The 23,780-nt window shown below is 44.8% G+C and overlaps 1 protein-coding gene across 1 annotated transcript; it reads right to left on the bottom strand.

Moving 5' to 3' along the window:
- Positions 1-890: 890 nt before the first annotated feature.
- Positions 891-23,148, bottom strand: CHRNA4 (cholinergic receptor nicotinic alpha 4 subunit). The gene is made up of 6 exons (XM_072879055.1): positions 23,088-23,148; positions 21,689-21,840; positions 18,209-18,253; positions 18,008-18,117; positions 6,854-8,234; positions 891-1,016 (listed from the first exon to the last, which is right to left on the bottom strand). The coding sequence occupies exons 1-6, from the start codon at positions 23,146-23,148 to the stop codon at positions 891-893; spliced, it is 1,875 nt and encodes a 624-aa protein (XP_072735156.1).
- Between the last annotated feature and the right edge of the window lie 632 nt (positions 23,149-23,780).

The following is a 23,780-nucleotide window of genomic DNA, read 5'->3' as shown; positions in this document are numbered from 1 at the left end:
GCACATTTCCTTATTACACTACTGCACCGTCCTGGATTTCTGCTGTGGCTTCCCCATCTCTAATACCTTCCCTACCTACATCAAGGGGTTTTTGGCTCAGGGTGGCCCTCTGCTATTTTGCAGCACCTATAACTTGGATCCAGGAAATTTCCCTTGAAAGCACACTAAAGTGCTGCCAACATGGTCTGAATCTTAACCCCAAATCCTCCTTTCATTTGAATGATCCTCACTCAGCTATAATCCCCATGGTTTCTGAAGGGTATTGGCCAAAGTAAACTCTGTCAACATAAAGACCGTAGCTATTGTGTTTTGGTGAGCTAATGATCACTGTTGGTCCCAAAGGGGCTGAGCTGCCTGGAGGAATTCCTTCAGCCTTTCCAGTTTGTCCATCTTTACCAGCTGACCACAGACCACATCCTACACAGGTATCCCAAATCTGGAACTTTATTTATAAAATGACTCATACAGGGACACGCAGTCCTGAACCACTTCAGGTTGACAGGGCAAAATTACTAGGCAGGGCACACCGAGACCTCTGGAGACGACTGGAGCTAATTTGCCAGGGGCTGGTTTGTAGATGCGAAGCCTCTTTATGTGCTGCTTGAGGGAACAAGCTCGTGTTCTTACATTGCTGAGTATATGCCAATGAATGCCACCATGCTATGTACAGACCTTAATAAGAACTTTTCCCCTAAATTAGATGGAGGAGATGAAAATGGCTTGGCAAAACGATGCAACCTCAGAAAGTATTCCCAGAGAGCTCTGGAGCAACTCAACAGCGGACACGCAGTAAATTATTCAAAAGGCTGCCTCCATTTCTCTGCTGCTTTCCTTCCAGGTGAACTACAATCCATAGAGTGGGATATACTTTCTTCCTTATGTAGCTATATTTAGATCATTCCTGCCAGCCATGGTGGGAGGAAAAGACCAACAGTTCCCAGCAAACACACAATGATGAACATCCAGAGGAAGATCCTATCAATGACCATTGCAACGTACTTCCAGTCTTCCTTCACCTGGGAACACAGAGATGAAAGGCCAATTATTAACGTTTATTTGAGACTATAACTTATGAAGACTATTAGTGCTTTATTCCAAAATAGGATATTTTAATTTAAGTCCAGAGATAGGAGGGGAAGGTCTCGCTTACATTTAGTGGTCCTACATGATGGCAAAGATTTAGCCTGTCAGTTGCTGATGTGGGAGACAGATTCCCAGACTGCGTGGGTGTGCATGTGCAATTGCAAACCCTGTTCACAGCTCCCCAGGGATGACATACGCCCGTGGATAATTAAGCTCATCTGCACACTCACTATCCCATTTTCCATGAGCAACAGCTGTAACTGGGTGTGCAAACGAGGCTGCAATTCAAACTGGGGAGGGTGGGGTGTGGGGGGGAAGAAATTACTCATTTCCCCATGCTCGTAAACAGATTTGCTTACAGATTAAAGAAGCCAAACTTTCTGCGAAGGGATTTACAGCTTTGGGTGAGTAAGCAGTGAAAATGAAGCAGAAAATAAAAGAAGTGGTCTTCCTCACTCTGCTTTTTCCCCACTTTTGTCTTGCTGTGGGAGGATTTTCCAGCAATTCCTCTCTGGGGAGGTCTAGTACTTATTAATACCATCAGGCAAGAATTGTAAATGGCTATTTCATTAAGTAAGAAACCACATACATATGAAAACCTCTTTTATTACATTGCTGTTATTAATTTCTTTCCCAGGAAAAGGACTGATCAGATGGCAAAGTTTTATTTGATATGGCTGCACCCATTATCATTTCCTACAATATACCACTTGGTGATTAATAGACCCGAGGGCTGAAATTTGGCACGCTGCCTCGCTCTTTAGGGAAAACATCTCAGCAGGAGCTAGCTCAAACCTCTTCGGTGGCCGTGATTGCAGCAAGTCAGGAGTGTGGTGTAAGGAGAAAGCAAAGCCAAGGCTGTGCTTTGCTGGGGCTGCTTTACTGCACCTACCAGTCTGCGACCCTGAGCGAACAGTGGCTTCGCCATGCCCAAAGCTGCCACCTACATTGGGCTGTAGCATGCGTGAAAAGCACAGTACAATAATAATACAACACTAATGGTACAGGCCTTTTCATCCACAGATGCTACATTTGTTTTAAACAGATAATAATAAGGGAGTAGCCCAGAACAGTAGGTGTGAGCTAGAACACAATTTGTATGATGAGACCTGGTTTGATTTTTTTTTTTTTTAAGGTTTTTCTGATTATGCTGAAAATTAATTTTGGTAAGGGAAGAAATCCAAACATCAATGAAATAGCCATTTGCAGCAGATGATGTTTTCACAGGTACAGTGGCAACTTCAGGTCCTAAAATATTATGATCTGTCAAGCACCAAACAAACAAGCTCTGAGCACAACGCAGTGACTCTGAAAACTCACCTTGAGTCTTCTCTTTCTTCATCAGTCATGGATGCACCACTAGATTTTATCTTATACCTTGTGGGTGGTACAGAGAAATCATGATGTGTCAGAGGGAGAGAATATACAATCCTGGCTTCTGTGACCAATGTTGTGACACTTTATTGAGCTAAGAGAATAATTCCTTTCAGGTAAGGTGTGTGCATTTACCTCATTTTGAGTGCTGAACCCTTCACAAACTGATCATGAATCTTCCAATGTATTTGCAAAGTGCCTTTCGTCACTCTGTGCTTCAACACAGACAACGTTCAGCTGAAGCAATGTCAGCAAAATGAGCTCTTTAACTATGCCTCTCCTTATTTGCCATGTGGACTGCTTGATTAGGCCTTTAACTCATCTGGTGTTGCTCCGGCTCCTTGGCTCAGTAAGCAGCGTTGTAAACTGGGAAATGAGGCACACACTGGAGAGCATTTCATATTTTCCCATAATTTGTTCTCTGAACAAAGCATCTGAAATTTCAGGAATACCTGAACTTTTTCAGAAGTGTAAGAATCAGTTAAATATTTTTGTGCAATGGATAATTTTATTCCCTTTAAAAACAGCACCAAGTTAGGCAGGTCTTTACTATTCAATAGGCAGAAGTAAACAACTGAGGTTCATCCTGAAGCTTGTTATCTTCTTGGGGGAAACCATGTTATTTTATGATTGTACATAAGCCCTTAGCACATCCATCTATAATTAGGGAGAGTAAAAGAAATAGTGACCCTTGAAATCAAAAAGAATTCTCTCATCCCAAGGATAAGGTCTCAGTGGATAACTCCCCTTTGCTGTATGTTTTCTGACTTATCGCTGGCTGAGAGTTGGAGTGAGTCTCTGATGCTTAAAATTCCTGGTGAGAGGGCCAGCTAAGCAAGTTCTGGATGATTGTGTTTATGGGATTAGTGTCCCATGATGCAACCAATGTGTAAAGAAAATCTGAAATTTACCATCTGATGTCCAGCTGGAAAGCTGGGTTGAGTAAATAGTGCCCTATTCTGGCAAAATAAGCTTTTTTGAGTATTCGTGCTAGTAAAAGTAAGTGCTAGATCACACGAAGAAAATAAATGAACTAGATGAGTTTCTTTTTGAGAAAAGCAGGGGGAAATGGGAGAAGAGGAACAACTTGGAAAGTTCAACAGAAATTTGCTTTCAAACGTAATGGTGTATGCATAAATACTCAGCCCATCTTGAAAATGATGGCTGGGAGTGCATCAGATGTTTGCAAAATCAATATCCAGCTTCAGACCGAGAGCACAGAAGGGTGAAATTGGAAATTATGGGAGACAATGAAAAAAAAAAAAATAGAGTAGGAGGAAAAGAAAATTATCTGGATTTTTTGTTTTGTTTTGTTTTCTGACAGCGCTGTAGCATGTCCCTGTGGTCCAGCACCCCACGTGGAGCATGATCCGCAGAGGCCTCTCTGACATCTATGCAGCTGTCAACATCTGCCACCCCAGCTCCTGAGCTGTATTTTGATTAGTTTTAAGAAGCTCACTCAAAACTATTTTCAGGAAAGGATCAGGGGCAGGAACCAGCTGACTTCCCCACCCCCAAATTCCCAAAAAGTAAGGGAATCTGCAGCTCTTCCCTGGTCCATCTCCTTGCAGGTCTGAGCAGTGGGAAGAGGGCGTCCTGTCCCAGGATTTGAGTGGAGGGTTGAGGTACCTTGGTGACATCTGATCCCTGGGACCCAGAGCCTGCAACACAGATTAGAGCAGTACCGGGTGGTTTTATTGTATTTTGTTAAAAATAAACTGGTGAGATTATCCCAGGCTTCCCCCCCTCAGCTACATTCTCTCCCATTTTATTTTTAAGCTATCTTCCAAGTCTCCTTCTTAGAGTAGTCCGGAGATGCGCACAGGCATGAGGACAACAAGGCTTTCCAGACGGTGCTGTTGGTGTCCGGCTATTTTGGCTCGTGTGTGACATGCAACTTGTTTTGCTTCTCAGTCTGTAATTAATTTCTAATGGCATTTCTACGATACGCTGGGACAATTTGGTCTTGCATTTTCCCCAGTGTACCGTTGTGCTCGTACTGTTTGCAGATATCTTTTTGTAACAAACAACTGCCTCTTGCATTTCCTATTTTCTCTTTGCTGAAGCACTTCATTAAATGAGCTATTTACTTTTAATTTAGAAGCACTGCCCCCGTGGCAATGGTGCTTTAGAAAAAAAACAGGAACTTCAAAAGAAGCTCTGTTCTTATTCTGGGAAGGTGCATGTCTCTGAAAATATTACCCAAGAGACAGCGAGCTGTGTCTCAGGGGCTGCAGCTGCATCAGAGGTGCCTGCTGATAGATTTGTTGAAGACTTCCATGAAGAAATAGCACAATATGATTTTAAGATGAAAGCAAATTTCTGAGTACTGATAATTTCCCCAATAAATTCTCATTTTATTAGATCAGTTCTGCTCCTTACAGTACATTTCAATTCCAGAAGATCATGTTTCCTTCTTCTTTGTCATTTCCACCTGGAGAAAAAAATGTGCTTTCCTACTTGACATTACTTGGATCCAGAAAAAGAAAATAGTATAGGCTCAGACCAGGCTCAGCAATTATTCCCTCGAATCTGAAAACCCAACCTCTGCCTACTGTGCCAACCACAACTGCTGTGAAAGAGCAGAAAACTGCGGGCAGGTTTGCAGGCTTTTCCTGGGGAGCCTGGTGCATCGGTGGTCCTGGGGGTGACCCTTCTCTGCTCATTGCTGGATGTTTTCCTGCTGCCTTTGCTCGGAGCCTGGACTGCAGGAGGTCTGGTCAGAGCCCTGAAAGCTGCTCCTTTTCTTCTGCTTTTGATGTTTAGTGCTCTAAATAGGATAGTGCTTTCTCAGGATAATCACTTCATGTCAAGAGGGAAGAGCAGTGGAAGGTATAAGAACAAACTTCGTGGCTTCTGAAGACTGTTTTAATTTTAAAGAAAGTTGCAATCATGGATTAAAAGGAAAGAACCCAAGATATTCATTGACTCAGTTCTTGATGATATCAACAAGCTTAGCAGAAAGAGAATCAGTTGAAATGGGAAGTATTATTGGTGTAATATTCTTTCATTTGCACCACGGGGAAACAAGTGAGTTAAAATCAACTGACTTCCATGGGTTTACTTGCGATTATTGCTAGGATGAGAGAGCAGAGTTTAATTCTCACAGTCCTAATGTGCTTGTGAAGTGCTTTAGCCCAGCAAAGAGTGCTGGGCTGTCAACTAATGAAGATGGGGATTCACAGCCCATCTCTGCCACAGATTTGTTCTGTGACCTTGCACAGGTCACCTCATCTCTGTATTTTGGCTGTCACTCCTCAACATGAGGAATAAACAGTTACTTCCTCAAAGGGATGTTGTGAAGTGAAATACACTACAGAACAGAGGCCTCTCAAACTATGGTACCAAAGAGTATATAAATGGACAGTAGCACTTAATCTTTTGTTGCTGCTGCTAGAAGTGCTCAGTGCTGTGAAAAATGCAAATATAAAGACACTCTTCATGCCCAGGAAGTCTTGCTTAAAAGCACTATGACTTGCACTGATGCTAAATCTTGAGATAATCAAACTGTAAGCACAGATGAAAAAGTACCTTTTGCTGACGGATCCCTCTAGGAAAAGCTAGATAAGACTTTTCTTTAGCAAGAACACTAACTTCAGGTTATCTTGTGGCTTACTTCATTATGGCCATAATTAGCTACCACACCGTATCCATAGTATTGCAGGGGAAGAGCTACAAGAGGTGTGAAAGGATGTGGCATTTGTACGTGCATCACCATCTCCATTAAAAGAAATTCTTTCAGCCTCTACTTTGCTTCTCTATTTGTAGCCATATTTACCCCTTCAGAGTAAGTGTGAAATTTGTCTGTCCACCCACCTTCCTGCACAGAGCCAACTGCTCCCGTGGAAGTCCACTAATGAGGAATCGCATCACGCAGAGCTAAACATACCCTGCAACGTCCCTACGCTACTACGCGCTTCCCACATCCACAACCTATTTTGGAAATTTGCTTTCCTAGGCTCAGTAGCCAGAGTCAATGCTTAATAAAAACCAGAGAGTGTGAATTCCCCGTCTGTCAGAGGCTTCTCTATAAAGAATGTCTGCTATGTTCCCACCAGATGACTGCTTTTTGGGTCTCTCTCACAATCTCAGCTGCTTCCTTCCTACCTAACAACAACTTTACTCCTATTTTGTGCTGGAGAATCCTATTGTTCTACAGCAGCCCTGAGCATGGTCTGGTTGTGCTAGCCCCTTCGCCCACATGCTTGCCAAGACCCCAAGGACAAACTCTCCAGCCGTGCCTATAGTGGCCAATGTGTTCAAAAGCCACAATATCAGGGATGGCTGAGCCTGCATCAACAAGTATACTCTCTGTATAGCCCCAGGTTTGGTGGGGCTTCCTTAGCAGATAATTTTTGACTTACCCAAGGAGAGCAGGCTAAGTTAGCATACTTACTGAGAAATCCGCGTCTTCTGCTCGCAGGTGGTCTGCGATGTAGTGAACCCCTTCCACTGCCAGCTTCAGGGCTGGGGACATCAACAAAAGATGTTGCTCTTTGGCACTGTGAGTCTTGCTTCCTTGAGCCGGTGTGCCAGCTGCCTCACTCTTTTTGCATTTACACTTGCACTGAGGGGGCTTGTGCGGGGGCTGCTCTTCATTTAGGTGGCACGGCTGGGATGCTGGAGAGCCAGTGGATTGGCCATTGGTCTGGGAAGAGTCCTCTTGCAGGTAGCAATACTGGATGCTCCGGGACCTACAGCGGATACTCCCTTCCTCTGCCTTGTTGGGGCTGTACATCTGCTGAACACTTAGTGATCTGCCTTTTGAGATGGAGGTGGTCTGGGTGTCACTCAGGGGATGGCATGAGGGCTGTGGAGAGGAGCAGGTCACCTGTACAGGCTCTGGGTGCAGCACAGAGTACTGCCCAGAAGGGGACTTGCAGATAGGCTGAGGCTTGGCTGGCTCCTCGAGGTGGGCACAGAAGGAAGATGTGGGTGATGGCTCATTAGTCTGGGGGCTGGGGGAAGATGAGGTAGTGAAGTTGGGTTCCACGTCGATCTCAGACCAAAGCCTTGGTGTATTCGTTATTTTGTGCATGGATTCAATGAGCTTCTTGCAATTGTCTTTCACTGCAGAGGGACGTTTCATGAAGAGGAGGCGTGGGACTATGTCAAGGAAGATCCTCCTCACCCAGTCAGGCATCGTGTGGGTACGTGGGGAACGATGGTGCACGTTGAGCACAAAGACAGTGATGATGATAGATAAGGTAACAAATATCATGGTGAAGAGAAGATACTCTCCAATCAGAGGGATGACCAAGGAGGTAGACGGGATGATCTCTGTGATAAGCAGCAGGAACACAGTGAGGGACAGCAGCACGGAGATGCACAAGGTTATCTTCTCTCCACACTCGGAGGGCAGGTAGAAGACCAGGACAGTCAGGCAGGAGATCAGCAGGCAAGGGATGATCAGATTGATTGTGTAGAACAGTGGCAGCCTCCGGATAATGAAGGAGTAAGTTATATCGGGGTAGATCTCTGTGCAGCATTCATATTTCTTGCTGTTGTAATTGCCCACAGCGTTGATGATGACCCATTCCCCGCTCTCCCAGTAGTCCAGCTGGTCCACATGACTATGCATGCTCACCAAGTCTATCTTGGCTTTGTCATAGGTCCAGGAACCAAACTTCATTGTACAGTTTTGCTGGTCAAAGGGGAAGAAGGTAACATCAATGCTGCAGGAGCTTTTATAGATAGCAGGTGGCATCCATTTAATTCTCCCATCATAGAAGAGGTGGGCCTTGGTCAGGTGGGTGACTGCAAAGTCACCATCAGCACTGGGGAGAGATAGAAGACAAAAAAGACTAAGGCTTCTCTGAGACATCTCAACTCTGTTAAAGAAATAGGATATTTAGTGCCTGCTTCCAAAAATGCACTCGGGGCACCTGAGAGATGCAACAGGCACATCATGTGCAAATACTGGATCCATCCACTGTATCCAGTGGGTTTTGAACTCTGTTGGCTTATGCAAGCACTGGATTTGCATGCAAATGTCAGCCCTCACCTTGCATAAGTCAGGTCCTTGAGGTGAATGTACACAAGTTTTCCTCAAAAGTGTCCCATAAATGCCCTGGAAAGGGTTGAGTTTGCTTTAGAGAGGTGGAACGAACCACTATCAGGTAGTGTGTCTGTGGGCTCTGCAGAATTAATTGTGACAGCTGCTATAAATGAAACAGTATTGGGTAATCATTCAGTCTCTTACACGAAAAACAGCAAGAACATCCTATTAATAGGAATAATGAAAGTTAATCTCTCGATTTCCCAGTAAGGAAGAGAGCTGTCTTTTACGGTGTCTTCTTACAGGGACTCTCAATTGGGGTCTGTGTGCCGGTATAAGATAAATAGATAACAACCCAGGATTTTATATCAGAAAGCCATTTTCCAGCCAGTAAAAAAACTATTGCATAAACAGCATTTTTTTGGTTTGGATCTGCTTTTCTCAGCTGATCAGTGCACTGATTTCCCACAGCACCATGCCATGTACCCGTGACACCGGCTGCTTCCAGCTTGTCATGGGGACTGGGATACAAGTGAAGGAGATCAAGAAAGGCAACAGGACAGGCAAGGGCACTGGAGATTTTGGGGAAGAAAGACCACCAAGAAATGCCATACTTGAGCTGTAATAGTGTTGGAGAAAGGAGGGAGATGGAGAAACTCTGGGAATGGGCTCCCCAGCCCTGGAGACAGCCCTGTCCTCCACCTGCCTCAGCATCACCAGCCGCAGCTCCGCTCCTTCCTCATGGCTCTGCTACTACACATTAAACATTGAACCTGCCGCTTGTCCCAGTGCGTGGAGGCCGCAGAAAGAAATTAGCTCATTAATATATTCAATTAGCACAGCAGGTAATTAATGCCCTGCATGGCTATGCCATCAAGAAGCGCTGTTCCTCCCCTGCTCTCAGTGAGGAGGACATGTGGACTGTGGCACTTACTTAAACTCCACATCTGGGGCCATGTCCACAGGTACCTTTTCTACAGCCACGTCCTTCCTCCAGGCAGTGTCTGCAGGATCTGCAGCCTGCGTTTTACCTTACACAAAGAGGCAAAACTGAAGCGTTCAGAGCTGCACAAGTGACATATCTCCTTGTGCAAATAATTATCGTGATGGAGACTGGATGTTTGAATCAGAAAATTACACCTTCACCTGAAAATGAGCCAAGCCCCTACATCTGCAACCCCTTAGTGCAGTGACTAGCTGAAACTTCAAACACTCTCTCTCCCTTGATTTCTACTCGCAGACAGAAGATTTTGGTATCCTTGGACAGTCACAACCTGCATCAAACACCCTGGTTCAAGGAGCCTTAAAATGTGGGTGAGGTTTGGATAGAGCTGCAATTTTTTTCATCATGAGCAAATGTCTGAAAGGTTGAAATCCCAACCGAAAAAAGCAGGTGGAATCTGTTTGTAGAGCAATGCCCTCAAGTCTAGCTACAGGATAGAGAAAAGAGCATCCAAAAGCAGGGAGGGAATCAGGGACCATTTTACACACTCGCCTCAAGCCGCTGCAGAGCTCGGGGATAGAGAGGAAGAAGCCTGTTGTGTGATGCCGAGCCACAAACAGCAACGCTGCTAAACAAAGGGGAAGCTGAGCAGGGGAGGGAGAGCTTCTGCTAAAAACTTGAGATGAATTATTCAGGCTGATATAGATAGAAAGCTCTCTGCTCCTGCCCAGCCCTCCCGGCTGGAGCCGATCCAGCCTGCAGCCGCTTTCCCAGCAATCGGCAAACTCCCTTGGCCCTGCTCTGCTGCTTCAGCACTCAGATGGGCCGTGACAGCAGCGATACAGCGACGGGGTGCATGGGGGTCACGCCTCTCCTCTTCCTCACCAGCAGCAAGAGAAACAGTGCAGGGACAACTTGGCGGGGCCCCTCAACCTGCTGAAGGCAGAGGAACTTCCCTAAATTTATTTCTTTAGGAGATCATCCATTAATTCGTATGCAAAAGGGAAAAAAAAGACTTTCTGATATTTCACCTTGTCCTGTGAAGCATCCTCATCAGTCCATGACTACACTGGCTTCCAGTGAGACTGGTGTAGTATTGCTCATTTTGGGAAACAGTGGCCCTCAGTGAGCTGTCTTGGCTAACACGGTATCTGGGCAGAGCTGGCACAGGCCCCCGACCCCAGGATCACAGCCCAGATCTTTGTCTTTTGAGACAATTTTCCAGGTTGCTTGAATTAATGGAAAAATAAACTCAGAATTACTGTGTGGTGGAGAACCAGGTTTTTACTAAGCTGTTCTTTGTTTCTATAATGGAAAGCCTTTGCTCTTTGTGGCATATTTTGGAAAAACAAAAGAACACAAAAGGACCCAGTGCTTTTTGACCTCTGAAATGGACTTTTTCTAAAGGTTTAAAATGTCTTTTTTTTTTTTTTTTAAGACAGCAAATCTAAAAAGATGTACAAACCCAGACTGCTGTCTCAAAGGGATCAAGGCAAAACCACCATTTTGTTTTACTCCGATGCAAATTAAACCGAAAAAATGCCATTGTACCATCCACCCAACTCCCTTCTTACCTCTTCTTTCTCAAATCTAATTTACACTCCAGGACCACTTGCTTTGGATGAAAACCATCTTTTTTTTCTCCTGGGTTTTGCCTGCACTGTAAAGCCAGATTGAGACATGAAACATGCACAGCAAGTGACAGTCCAGTGTTTGCTGTTCTCGGTGGTTTTCTTTCTAAATCTCGATAGGAATTTGGAATCCAATTCTGCATTTAATGAGATCTCTGAGGCATGATTAAATCATTCATTAATGGAACATTATGTTTATAATTGGACTCATATTACGGAAAAGGGATAATGAGCATCCACTAGTGTTTCCCTTCTTAGGTAGAGCGATGTGTAAGTGGCTGGGTAAACAACACAGGTGTGTGTTTTCCCTTATGAAAACTGTTGGAAAAGGGCATGAAACTCTTGCTAAAAATTCATCCAGGAACAATAATAATTCACGTAATTGTGTTTCATACCCAGAAATGTCTTGTCTGGCAGTTTTGCAGTCTCTGCGTGACTAGCCACATGCCTCTCTTCTGCAAGCGTAGATGTAACCAGTGTGATGCTGCAGATCTTGTGTGCCAATTATTTCCATAAATGATCTGCTTCTTTGATGAGGAAGATATTTTTTAATTGCTTGCCTAACAAACCCAGCCTCATCCTGGGTCCTCTTTGGCTCACACATTATTACAAATAACACTGGTACTGCCTTCCAAGCTGGATTTTTTTGCCTGCAGTGCTATGGCAGGAGTGAAACCAGCAGCAGAATAGCTTCTTGTATTTGAGAGCCAGCTAATGACTCTGAGGAGCCATAAAACACCCTGGGATCCTCCTGTTTCTCCCTCACCAATCTAACAGGGCTGTGAAACAATTCCTGACTTTACTGGGCACGTTTGAACTTCCCATTGCAGTTCAATGTAGAGATATCTGAGCAATTTGTAAGCAGGGTAAATTAGCCATGCTGCTGTACATAGACTGTATCCAAGCCAGCTATATTGTGCAAAGGTAGTGTTCACAGTTGTCTTAACTCTTTGTGCATACATATATTTTTGCATCCTTCAACTCTTTGTGCATACATATATTTTTGCATCCTTCTCCAAGCTTACCACCCACACTGGACCTTCAAGCATATGCTTGCTGGATTGGAAGCTATGCTTGCTGGCGCCCTGCCATTGCGAGGTGAACCTAGAGAGATGCTTTCATCCTCGGTGAGACTTTCATTCTGCTCCTCTTGACATGAGGGAGGGAGCAAACAAGGTCATCTGGCTGTCGATGGTCTTCCAAAGCCTTTCCCCAATCTCCTCCAAGGGATGAAGTTGAGACAACCGACTGCAAATGAAGTCTGCAGTTATGAGATTGGGGAAACTCTGTTTTCTTGTGGAAAGCTTTGCTGTGGGAAAAGCCATTCTTGGCCCAGTTGTGTCCACAGCCCTGACTGCATAACATGAATATTTCCTTAGACAGGAAGGTGGGAGATCTGATATAGTGCGATGGAGAAAATCTGCAGTTCCTGCAGTTCCTGCAGTTCCTGCAGATGGAGAAAATCTGCATTCCTTTATAGTGGTAGCACATTTTCATCTCATTCAGTCTAGACCACTGTGTTGTGACAGTTGTCACGAAAAACCATTTGGAAGAAGGAGCAAGCGCAAGGTAAACATCACAACAAGAACTTGACAATTAAGATAGTCAGGCTCTCCTGATTACTCTGACCTGACAGCTCTAAGAATCTGTCAGTAATAAAGTACTGGAGCTCTTATATTCTCATGTCAAATACAACAGTGCACACTAATAAAGAGAAAAGACAGTCACTTATTCCTTTGCCAACGGAAATAGTGCTGCTGTGTTCTGCAGCCTTTGATTCCTCATTTCGAGAATAAAGCCTGCTCTTCTAAAATCTTCTAAGTTTATAAGGGTTCAAGAATGGCATTGTTCTACTGGCAGCCATCAACTGTATTTCATTAGAAAGCTCTGCTGATGGATTTTTTTTTCCAGTTTCTATTTTCCTGCAGTTGGGAGATACATCATTTCACAAAATTAAATGTTTTCAGAATGCATGTAAATGAGGCACACATTTATTTTAATTTCTGATGATACAATTTAAATCCAAACAGAGCTTTAAAAGCCTGAAAATTAGCTATATACATATACGGATATAGCTAGAATGTCCTCATTTAAAGCATTTTTCATGGAACAGCAGTAACCAAGACAAATTGGAGTTTCAAGACCCCTTTAAAGAATGTACCCTGCACCCTTTTTGTAGACATTAAAGAGATGCTTCTGTAATCTTCAGATTAGAATACTCTCCAAAGGCAAATCAGAGAATATTTTGTTTAACAGTTGTTTTGTGCTACCAAATGATAACTACAAATTCACAGGTTGGAAGGGACCTCTGGAGATTGTCAAGTCCAAACTCTCTGCTCAAAGCAGGGTCAGCAACAAGAGGATCAGGACCTTGTCCAGTTGGGTTTTAAAAATCTCCAAGGTGTTGGCAACTTGGGTACAAAACAGATGTGCGGATCTTGGGTACATAGATGGAGGTGTCAGTGTGCTGATGTGTACTTCTGTAGGTCCCATCCCAGCTTTTGCTTGCTTCAGATGTTTAGAAATCATTGGTAACCGAAATTTTGATCATTCCTCAGTAAAATAGGCATCTGTCTCAGAAATGTCTGTGCTACGCTGATGAAATAAGCACAAGTTTCTCAGAAGGCTCTAACAGTGCTAAATTTGTGCATTTTCCTTCAACTCTTCCCTTTGCCAAGCATCCTCATCAGCGTTTTGTAGGCAAAACTCTAGCTCTGTCCTTAGCATAATGGTAGGAGAAGTCCTTGGATGCTAACTCAGCAACATCCCATGAGAGAGATCCCTCTCATGAATTTCTTTCTCAGTTCCTGTATTACTGGATAGACCTTGGCAGCAAACCTCAAAAGGCATCTAGAGATATAATTCCTCTCCAGAAACATAGCCATTTAAACTCACAGAAGAATCAAGAAAGCTTAAGCGTGAAGTAGCGATTATGGGCCTATAATAAGTACAATCTGGTGCAAAATGACACGATCTGTGCAAGTACACACTCAAACACAAAGAAAAATGTCAAGAATGTTTCCAATATTTTAAAGGTTAGACTAGGGCATCTTTTGGTATTTCTCCTCCAAACAGCTTTGGGATGAGTCAGGAAACCAGTGTTACTCCGTAAGTCTCCCTGGTTGCAAACATCATAGTATAGTTCAAAAGAGCAAGCCGCTATAGTGTAGTTCAAAAGAACTCTTTGCTTTCTCATGATTTTCAAAAGCCACCTGCCAGATGATCTTCTAACCCAGCCCAGTAATCCTTTGTGTCCATATTACCAACAGGTGAATTCCTCAAGATATTTCCTGCTCCTAATTACAGAAATTTGTATTTGAATTCCCTTCATGTATGATCTTGTCTTTTATTCTTTTTTTTGGTGACTATGGAGGCTAAGGCAGGGATTTCTTTTTGGAAAAGCTAACACCAGAAAATATTGAGAAAAAAGAAAATTTTGAAGTCTGAATGGTCCCAGTAGCTTCTTCCCAGGTTTTACAATCGTCAAGCTAGAGAAGATAAATGCTATCATGAATATCCGGTTGAAAACTAGCCAGGGAAGCTCACATTTCAAGTTCCCTGTCCATCCATTAGGCTCAAGGACGTGGTCTGGCATTCCTCTGGGCAGCCTTTAGCAGCTGGAGCACCTGGCTGCAAACCTGCTGTTTCAGGGTTTTCTTCTCTGGAGTTTCTATGTTGCATGGGGTCCAAATGGCTCAACATAGTGGTGCAGAAGCAAAAAAAAAATTGAAATGCAGCCCCAAGGGCTTATTCCCTGATTAGACAAAAAAAAAGGTGTTTTGTTTTTTTTTTACTTAAAATATACAAAAGAAAACTAAAATGTGCTTAAAGTCCATTCATGAATGGGAAAATAAATCAATGCAGAGGATTAGATAATCCATTTATAAATGATTTTGTGGTGTCTGAAGAGCCTTTACAGCCTCAGATAAGGAACAGCTGGCCTTCTTGGCAGAGAAGAAGCAGCTTTGTTGCTTCACTATTAACTCATATTCCTCTGTTATACATATGTTTTGTCACATCTAGTAGAAACTATTTACAGTCTTGGAACTTATCTCATCAAGCCTGAGAATTCAACAGCATATTAATTTCCCTGTAGGATATTAATTTGGTTTTAGATTCCTTATGAATGTTGACAACTACATATACTCTCTAGGCCAAACCAGCTGAGTTTACTGATTTAATTTGGGCTTCTAGAGTGGGTAAATGGAATTTTTTGACAATAATGAGCTTAGATATGAGAATAACCTCACAAGAAACGGTTAGGTTTCCTTAAAGATGTAAATCTCAAATCAGTTTAAATTTCACCATTTCTATATATACCCCAAGATGAAAACAAAAGAGGCATTTGTATAATCTCCTGTCCAGAAAGTCTTTTTTCCAAAGCATACCATCCCAAACAGAAATACCATACTTCTGCCAGAGCATGTGATAAGCAATAAATAATTCACATTAAAAAGCCTGAACAGTGCAAAAGGCTGGTGTGGCCACTCTCTCTCTTCCACCAATGTCTCTGCACACAATTCTCTTGCTCTTAGGGACCCAGAATTCTGTGCGTGTACTTAAAATTCCCTCTAAACAATATATATATTATATATATATGTAAAATACGAGATGGAGTCCTTGTTAGCATCAGCCATGACTAGTCACTGTCTTTGCAAAGCCTTTCTTTCTGAAACATTTCTAGCTGAGATGCCCACAAGCAGAAACACTGTCTGGTTATGCAGTTGGTGAGCTGCCATGCAGAAGAGCCTCACCTTGGTGTCCCATCATGCTACAGGTTTTGCCTTGCATGCATTGCATTTGCCCTGCCTTGCCCTGCAACCTCTAAAAAACATGAAACCTGAGCGTTAGAGCAGTGCAACTAAGATATTGACTGCAGCTTCAGATGCATTTGATAGGAAGTTAGGTAGAAGAGAGAAGTATATCCCAGGGCAGAAAACAGTTTACATAAGACTGTATGAAAGAGCATGGGCAAATATAGCTGTAAAGAGGTATAGAATTAAAAAATAATAGAATTTAAAAAACCATTACTGACTGGCTAATGGTTGGCGCCTACATCCATGTTTAATTCATCGATAAAGTAACCAATTAAAAATGCATGATAGACTCATGATAACCAGCAGAGGAATGCATGATTATTGATGGTAAGTATGGATAAAGGGAGAAAAGGAGCTTGGATTTAGGTAGCTGGGGCACTAGGCCTCCCTGCGTGGTAGCAGGTCACCAGTATGGTTAGACTTGCTACCTGCCATACCTCCCTGCAAGTCAGACTGAGTCAAGCGATAAGGTGGGCAAGGCTGAAAGACTTGCACCCCAGAAGAGGTTAAGGAGGACATTCTGGAATAGCTCCTGGGGCCAGCAGATAGGCAGCTGCTCCCTGGAGTCCCTGTTGTTGCTCAAGTGACAGCAGCAGTGAACTAGGACATCAGGGCAGAGCATGCAAGGGCAGAAGCCAAAGGCTACCCAGCTCAGAGGTCTGGGTGCCCATTGACCTCTGGGGGCTGCTTTCAGCATGAAGTCCCAAACAGTCTAGAGCACAAAAGGATACCAAGGTTTCCTTCTTTAGTGCTAGGGCCCTCCTTGCATGGACCATGCTCATCAGCTGTGGTGAGCTTGGTGAGCCAAGGGAGCAGATCCAGAGATGACACATCAGGCTCTTGTGTACCAGTAGCTCCAGCAAATGGATGGTTTGAAGCACAAAGGTCCCATAGACGATGGAGATTTGTGTAGCACTATTTCCTCTGGCACTACGGTCCACCACAACAACCACCAGAAACTCCGAAAACAATAATCCTTACCATTGTCATTAATTAAGCAATTAGAAGGACAAGGACATTCATTTTTTCCAGTGGAAGCTGTGAACAGCTTTCTTGGCTGCAATGTGAGGCACTTGTAATATAATATTCATGCTCAGAGTGTGTCCCTGTAGGATAGGAAGGTCCAAGTGCCTATGAATTAGTCATTTCCATTGGTCTAATCTCTGAAAGGTGCTACGTGAGGGTGCAGTGATTTCCAAGAGGTTTGCAATCACTCCGCACCACTGAGGATCAGAGACAAGCTAACGGGAAAGATAACAATTTCCATAGTCTCCAAAGCTCACAATCCCCTGGACAGATTCCTCCGTCAGCCATTTTTTAAAAAAAAAAACCAAAAGCAAAATCATATCAAACTAGAACCAGGCAACTCTTTATTAAAAATGAGCCTGGCTTCCGCTGTGAATGTTTTCTCTGAGTGTTAGCCATGTACAAAGATGTTTTTGTTTGATGCTTGCAGCAAGTGTTTTCTCTGGAGCCTGTGCTGGGGAGGGAGACTGGGATATCCTACATCATAGGAGACTGGAGAGCTCTGGTATGATAAGCCAAGGAGAAAACAGTCTTGGCACTTGGACAGTCTTTCTAAGAATATCAACGCTCTCCAAAGGAAAGAAAGAAAATAACCACCTGCTCCCTAGGAAGTGTCCATACAAGAGACATTTCAAGCATTTGGGATCAGAAAAAAATACCTATTTAAGAATAATTCTAGAATGGTATTGGGCTGACCTGAAACCTGTATTTGTAGACACGCAAGTCTGACATGTTTCAGCGTATTTTCCTTACTTAAGCCCATCCTCAGTAATTGGCTTTTCCAGTTGATGGGGATGAATTAGGGGAGAGCTCCTTGGTGAAATGAAATTGAAGAGGACTGAAAGCTCAAATCCAGCTTAATCGTGTATCTGACATGTGAAGAGAAAACAATACCTGGCATCCCCTAATAAAACTTGCTGTCCAGAGAAAGGATCATTAGGAGAACAAAGCCCTTGTGATGAATGTTAGTCATGTCATTTAAGGCATGTCTGGGACAGATATTATGAGAATCTACATGGAATTCAACCATAGAGAACAAAATAAGGAGGAATAGTTGCAAGAAGCACCTTAACACCATGGGCAGAGAAAATTTGCAAGGATGGGTTTGCCCTCTGGCCACAGTGCTCACACTCACTTGTTGTAGAGGACAATGTCTGGCCTCCAGATGAGCTCCGAGGGGATTCGGATGGATGTGACATTTTCGTATTCTTGGGGGTCCCAGCGTAGCTTGTAGTCATGCCACTCCTGCCAAAAATGAGGCGGTTACAAAACTGGGAGAATTCAGATTGCAAAACTGAAAAGGAACATGGAAAACCACATATTTTGGTGCACCCACCTGCTTCACCCACACATTCGTGGTCATCATTTGATTTTTCTCATCCTGAAATGCAAGATCAGATATTGGTTACAGAAGCAGATGAAGTGGCCCAATGAACTAATTACATTTCTCTTAATTGTACTTCATTGCTGTAATTATAAATCACTCTGCGATAAATGTAAGTTCCATCTTGGAAATAAAAAGCAGATGTTTCTGTCATTTAACATGGGACAGGGCACAGCTGCCTGATACCACTGAACAGCTGAGCCTGCACCTAGGCAATCTTTTGAGCAGACGGACTTGAATTTATTGGGATTTTCCTCGGTGCTGATGGATTCAGCCTAGGACGATGGGGCCAGGCAGAGGAAAGAGCTCCACAGATTGGCTTTGACCTAGGCACTGAAGGAAGGGGAGTGATGGATATATATATCCTTACTCACACATGTGTGTGTGGATTACAATGCTCAGCTTTGTCTGCAAGTAGTGTTTAGTACTTCTACTGTGAAACATTATCCGTGAACACAGTTCTGGAAACATGAAGCTCAGCAGTGTTTCTCCTTCTACCAAATACATGAACCTAGAGCACTATGGATTGGATTTTCTGAATAAACCCAAGCTACTCTGCTGACACGTAACCCTTGGACAGCCTGGTGTATACCCATGCTGTCAATTGGTAGACGTTTTCCCGACTCTAAGTACAAATAGTATGGAAAGGTAGTACTGTATATATATATATACACTTTTAAATAACGTAAGGCAGATATAATGCTGGCAGCGCCGTAGTAGAATGAATTACTGCTTGCTGCTTGCCTTGCATGCTTGTTACAACCCCTGTGTAAATAACTAAGACAAATTATGTGGGGCAGAGCCTAGTGCTGGTCTGATTTAAGTGTCACACCAGAGCTCAGAGCTTATTTGTGTGTTTTTTTCTTTTCTCTCTCTCTTTAGTTGGCATCAAAACCAGCTCAATTGACAGGGCTCATTTGGAAGCAAACTGCTTGTCATTAACCTTGCTCTTGTGGCAGTTCAGGATTAATTCTGAACATTAAAAGCCAGGAGATTCGGGGGGGGGGGGCTGTGCCTCCCCCTTTCTGAGCCTCCTCACTGCTGTTGTGGCACCAAGTGTAAAACCTGATCAGAGATACCCTGGTCTGGGGTTAGGGACCAGAAGCACATGGAGGAAGGAAGAATACAAAAAACATTCAAATGAGCAACAAAGAAAGGAAAAATATCCAGCTACTTCTCTGGGTGCCGATGGGAGATGAGGAATGCCACTGGAGGAGGCTGCCGTGCCCTGGACTGGACCAATCCTCGAGCATCTGCTTCTCTTACCACGTTGCAATCCAAGCATCTGAGGGTGTCCACCACAGTCCCTGCACTGGGGATCCCAGTTTCGCAGGTGCTACCTTTTACTGGAATTTTCCTCCCTGGCTGGGTGCAGACCCTTGGTGGAAACTCCTGCCCATCACTACTCCTGAGGGCTCTGCCATCCTCCTGACCCAAGCGAAGCATGACTCTAGTCCCATGGGTTTATCTCGTAGGGGGTTTGCAATGTGCTAATGACTGACTGCCTCCTCCGCCTGCACGGCTGACTTCTCCTGCACGTAGCCAGCCCAGAGGACAGTGGGTGATTCTGCAGCTGACGGCGGTGTTGCACTGCCTGGCCTCTTTTCTCAAGGTGAACGCAGCACGCAAGGTCCTGCAGAGACACGGGCTAAGGACTCCAAATGTGTTTCTCAGTGGCTGCTACTAGACACATGCTGGATCCCTTACCACTTTTTTCTGGGCTCAGAAAACCCTCAGCACACCAGGGTGAGGTAAGGACATGCAGGGATGTCAAGTTCCACATTGATTTTTGTTCCCCCACGCCCAGCTTTTGTCAGCAGGAGCTGGGGTCTGAATATGTCTCTGATTTCTCCTTCAGACTTCTTGTCGTTGGGAGCTGAACGTCAGGTCTAACAATTGCAGTGGGGTTTGCACCAAAACAGTGTCACTGTCGGGAAGGGGGAGAGACAGCTGAAGTGCGGCAGTGGTGGCAGGGGATGTCATCAGTCCCCAACCACACAGACTGGGGCAGCAGGGGATGAGAGCTCTCCTCCAGCTGTACCCACCAGCCCTGGCACAGAACTGCCTGCTAGTTGCGCTTCTAACCACTGACATGATTTTAAGAAGATTAATTCTTCTTAAGTAAACTGGGAAGAGCACTATGAAGCAGGTGTATCGATCCCCCTTCTTCCACAATTCAGCAGCTGCATAATGGAAACTCTCTCATGCCTCCACAGTCACTAATGTCTCATCTTTAGTCTTATCAATTATTCAGATGAGAACCGTACAACTTCAACATTAGTAACTGCAAACAGCCCTGGATCCCTCAGGCTGACGTAAGAGAGAGGAGGGGAATGGAAGATCATTTCTGTGCTGCAAAGCTGGAAGCTGAGGGCTTGTGCACAAGGAGATGCAACTCTCTAGCAGCTAGTGTCTTTGATTGCCCGCCTCCCCCACCACCTCAGCTCTGCGTCCTCTGCATCTCAAAACTCTTATCTCAAAATATGAAATGTTGTGGCGAGTCATCCGTTATGATTGTCCCACGCCAGTAATGTCTTTAAGTTGCGTTACACTTTCCATTATCACTCCTTTTACTCTACCACACAAATACAGTAAAAAGTGACAGAAAGCCTCCAAAAGTGAGGCCAATGCTTGTTCAAGAGATGTGTATCTACACAAACACACTGTCCTGGGAAGTGTTGCATGCAAACAGGGGCAGGAGAGAGAAGCATGCGGGAGCAAGATCTGTACAAGCTGGAAAGCCTGTGTGTGTGCTTAACATCTGCAGCCCTGCAGGGATCTCCTTTGGATTCCACACTTGACCCCAACACACTGTAAAAGAGTAAATCCTTTAAATACTGTTTCAGTGCGCATCAGTCCAGAGTGTAAACCACTCTGTTTTGTACATAGCATATGCAGTTTGCACATGTGTAACTTCTATTTGAGCAAACATTCAGAAACATTTTTCCTGTTAATATCTGCCAGATTAGCTAAAAACCCTCAAAACTTTCATTTGCAGAAAGCTCTTCAGGCAAGCTGTCTTCCAGAGATGCATAAACCACTGTTCCTATTAGCTTGTGTAAATTAGTGTTAATAATTATGGCTCAAATTCCAAATCAGCTATCAGGATTCTTCCTTAGTCAGGACTCTCTGGCATTTATGACAGTTGCTCCACTGCTCTGCTGTGAACGGTCCCACGGGTTTTGATAAGGAATTTGGGATTTTGCCTATAGTAAATGAAGAATAAAGGATCCACTTTGATGATCAGCCACTCACATGAGTCATCCCTCGTTCCAGCAGAGCTGTCTGCATGATTACTCTTCTCTGCTGAGAGCAAAGTCTTCCCAACTTGACCCTGGATCAGCCGGTAAAACCCACATGCACCAGAAGCCTTTCCCTGAGCCCTGACCCAGATAATCTTGGCAGCTTGTTGCACAAACGGGTTGCACTTACAACATCGATGAGCTGGGCAATGGACAAGCCGAAGCGGACGAGGACCACATCGGAAATGTTGGCGACGGGGCGGGACCACTTGTTATAACCAGAGAAGAGTTTCTTCAGGAGACGCTCCTCCGCATGGGCTCGGGTTTCCACGTGACCGAAGGCTGTGGGGAAGGCATGGGGCACAGCAGCATGAAACGCACGCAGCTCCAAGCACCGGCATAGCTGGAGCCTTCTCCGGGAGGGATCCCCAGGCTAAACCCAGCGATGGGCAAGCAGGGACACATGGGAGGGTGATGCCACCCTGGTGACTTGCCTCCCCGCTACCCCAGGCTTTGCCATGTATTTCTCACTCTATTCACCCACCATGGCCAATTCCCAATGTCGGGTTTCTATTGCAGAGCAGGATTGGTAAATCCTGTAGTGTTGAAAAACACTACATGGGCTATTCTCCCCTGAATCTGCTTTAATTTTTATGGCCACTTCGCAGCAAGTTTCTAGCACTGAAGTCTGCGAGCAGGAAAGAGGGATGCTAGAAGGGCAAGACAAAAAGGAAAAAGCAGCCTCCTGCCAGGAGATAGGGATTTTGGATCAGATTTACACATAAAAACTGGCATCAAATGCATCAGAAAAAAAAAGGCAGACTGAAATTCAGCTCTTCAAACTAACCTTCATAGCTGGTCTTTCACAAAAACGACGGGTGAAGGAAGAGGATGGGGGAGAGCACAAATTGGATAACAAGAGGGCAATTTCCCTCAAGAAAGACTTTAAAAGTTGGAGGCTGCAAGGAGCAGCCCTGACCCTGCACATACACTACAGGAACCGTCGGAGGTGCCTGTTGGTTATTAAAAATTAAAGCCACCTTTCTTCTGGGGGGCTGCCGGAGGAGCTGCGCTCCTGTGCCGGCTGCATGCAGACGCATCCATCCTCCACCACGGACGGCGGGGAGAGGGAGCCGGGGGCTCTCCCCGCATCTCTCGTGGAATATGGCTCCTACTTAGTCTTTAGCTGCCCTGGATTATACAAAGGGAAGCATTAGCCGAGCGCTGGCTGCGCTCTCCCCAGCTGGAGCTGTAGCCCGGAGACACATTAACACACTTTACCCAGGGAAGAAAAACTCAAGCAAGAAGCAGGATGCTAAGCCCCTGCCTGTATTCTCCCTCCTGTCCCCGTCCCCACCGCAGCTTTTAACCCTTTCCCCATCAAATCAGGCAAGGAGCAGAAAATAAAAGCAAAGCATTGCTCAGCAGAGGCTGGCGTTTAGGGGACTTGCAAAGATGGGGCAGGAGGATGCAGAGTGGAGGAAATTCCTTGTTGACAGGGACCGGGCTTCACAGCATGCCTTTGAGAGGCACAAGGGAGAAAAGAGCTAAAGAGCAGAGCAGGGGTAGAAAAGCTTTCTCAAACTTACCGGGGAAGACGCTGGCACACAGCAGGAGGAGGAGGTTTCCTTTAGACACGAGAAATCCCATTGTGGAGCAGAGCTCAGGCTCTAGTATGCAGAGTCTCCCGTCAGGGCAACTTTTCCTCTCTGAATCTCTGGATCCTCCAGCTTCATTCCCCTAAACTCCTTTCTCTCTCTCCCTCTCACCTGCCAGGGATAATAGCTGGTGGTTTGTTTGTTTTTCCTTTTCTCTTCTGACTGATTCCCGGCTCTTCCTCCTAGAAAGATGCTCTTCCCTCGGACACTGATGCACATATACTTGCCAGAGGTGCGTAAGGGCTGCAGAAAGCTCCTGTAAAGAGACACGAAATGCTCAGCCTCCCTGGGCTCTCCTGCTTGCTCCTCTCCCCTCTCCTACAGGGCGGTTTGGCTGCTTGGTTTATTTGTTGCTGCTGCTGCTGCTGCTGTTTTCACCCTTCCCCCAGCCCTTTGGGCAGCCTTTGCTCAGATTTTGCTGCTGATGGGCCACCGATGCCCACGCCAGCCCTTGGTGGAGCAGAGCGGGAGCACAGTATGTTTGTGTATTTAATGTAGTTAGACCTGCCCACCTCCTGCTTAGGAGGAGGAGAGAATCCGTGCGCTCCAGCAAACAGGCTGCAGGGAGGAAAACTTTTAGCATGAGAAATAAAGAGGGAGATGCAGACCCCAGCTGTGGCCAGA

This window comes from Ciconia boyciana, chromosome 14 (assembly GCF_034638445.1).
Source record: "Ciconia boyciana chromosome 14, ASM3463844v1, whole genome shotgun sequence".
NCBI lineage: Eukaryota > Metazoa > Chordata > Aves > Ciconiiformes > Ciconiidae > Ciconia > Ciconia boyciana.
The sequence above is the reverse complement of the archived record's forward strand: the minus strand, read 5'-3'. Positions and strand labels throughout refer to the sequence as shown.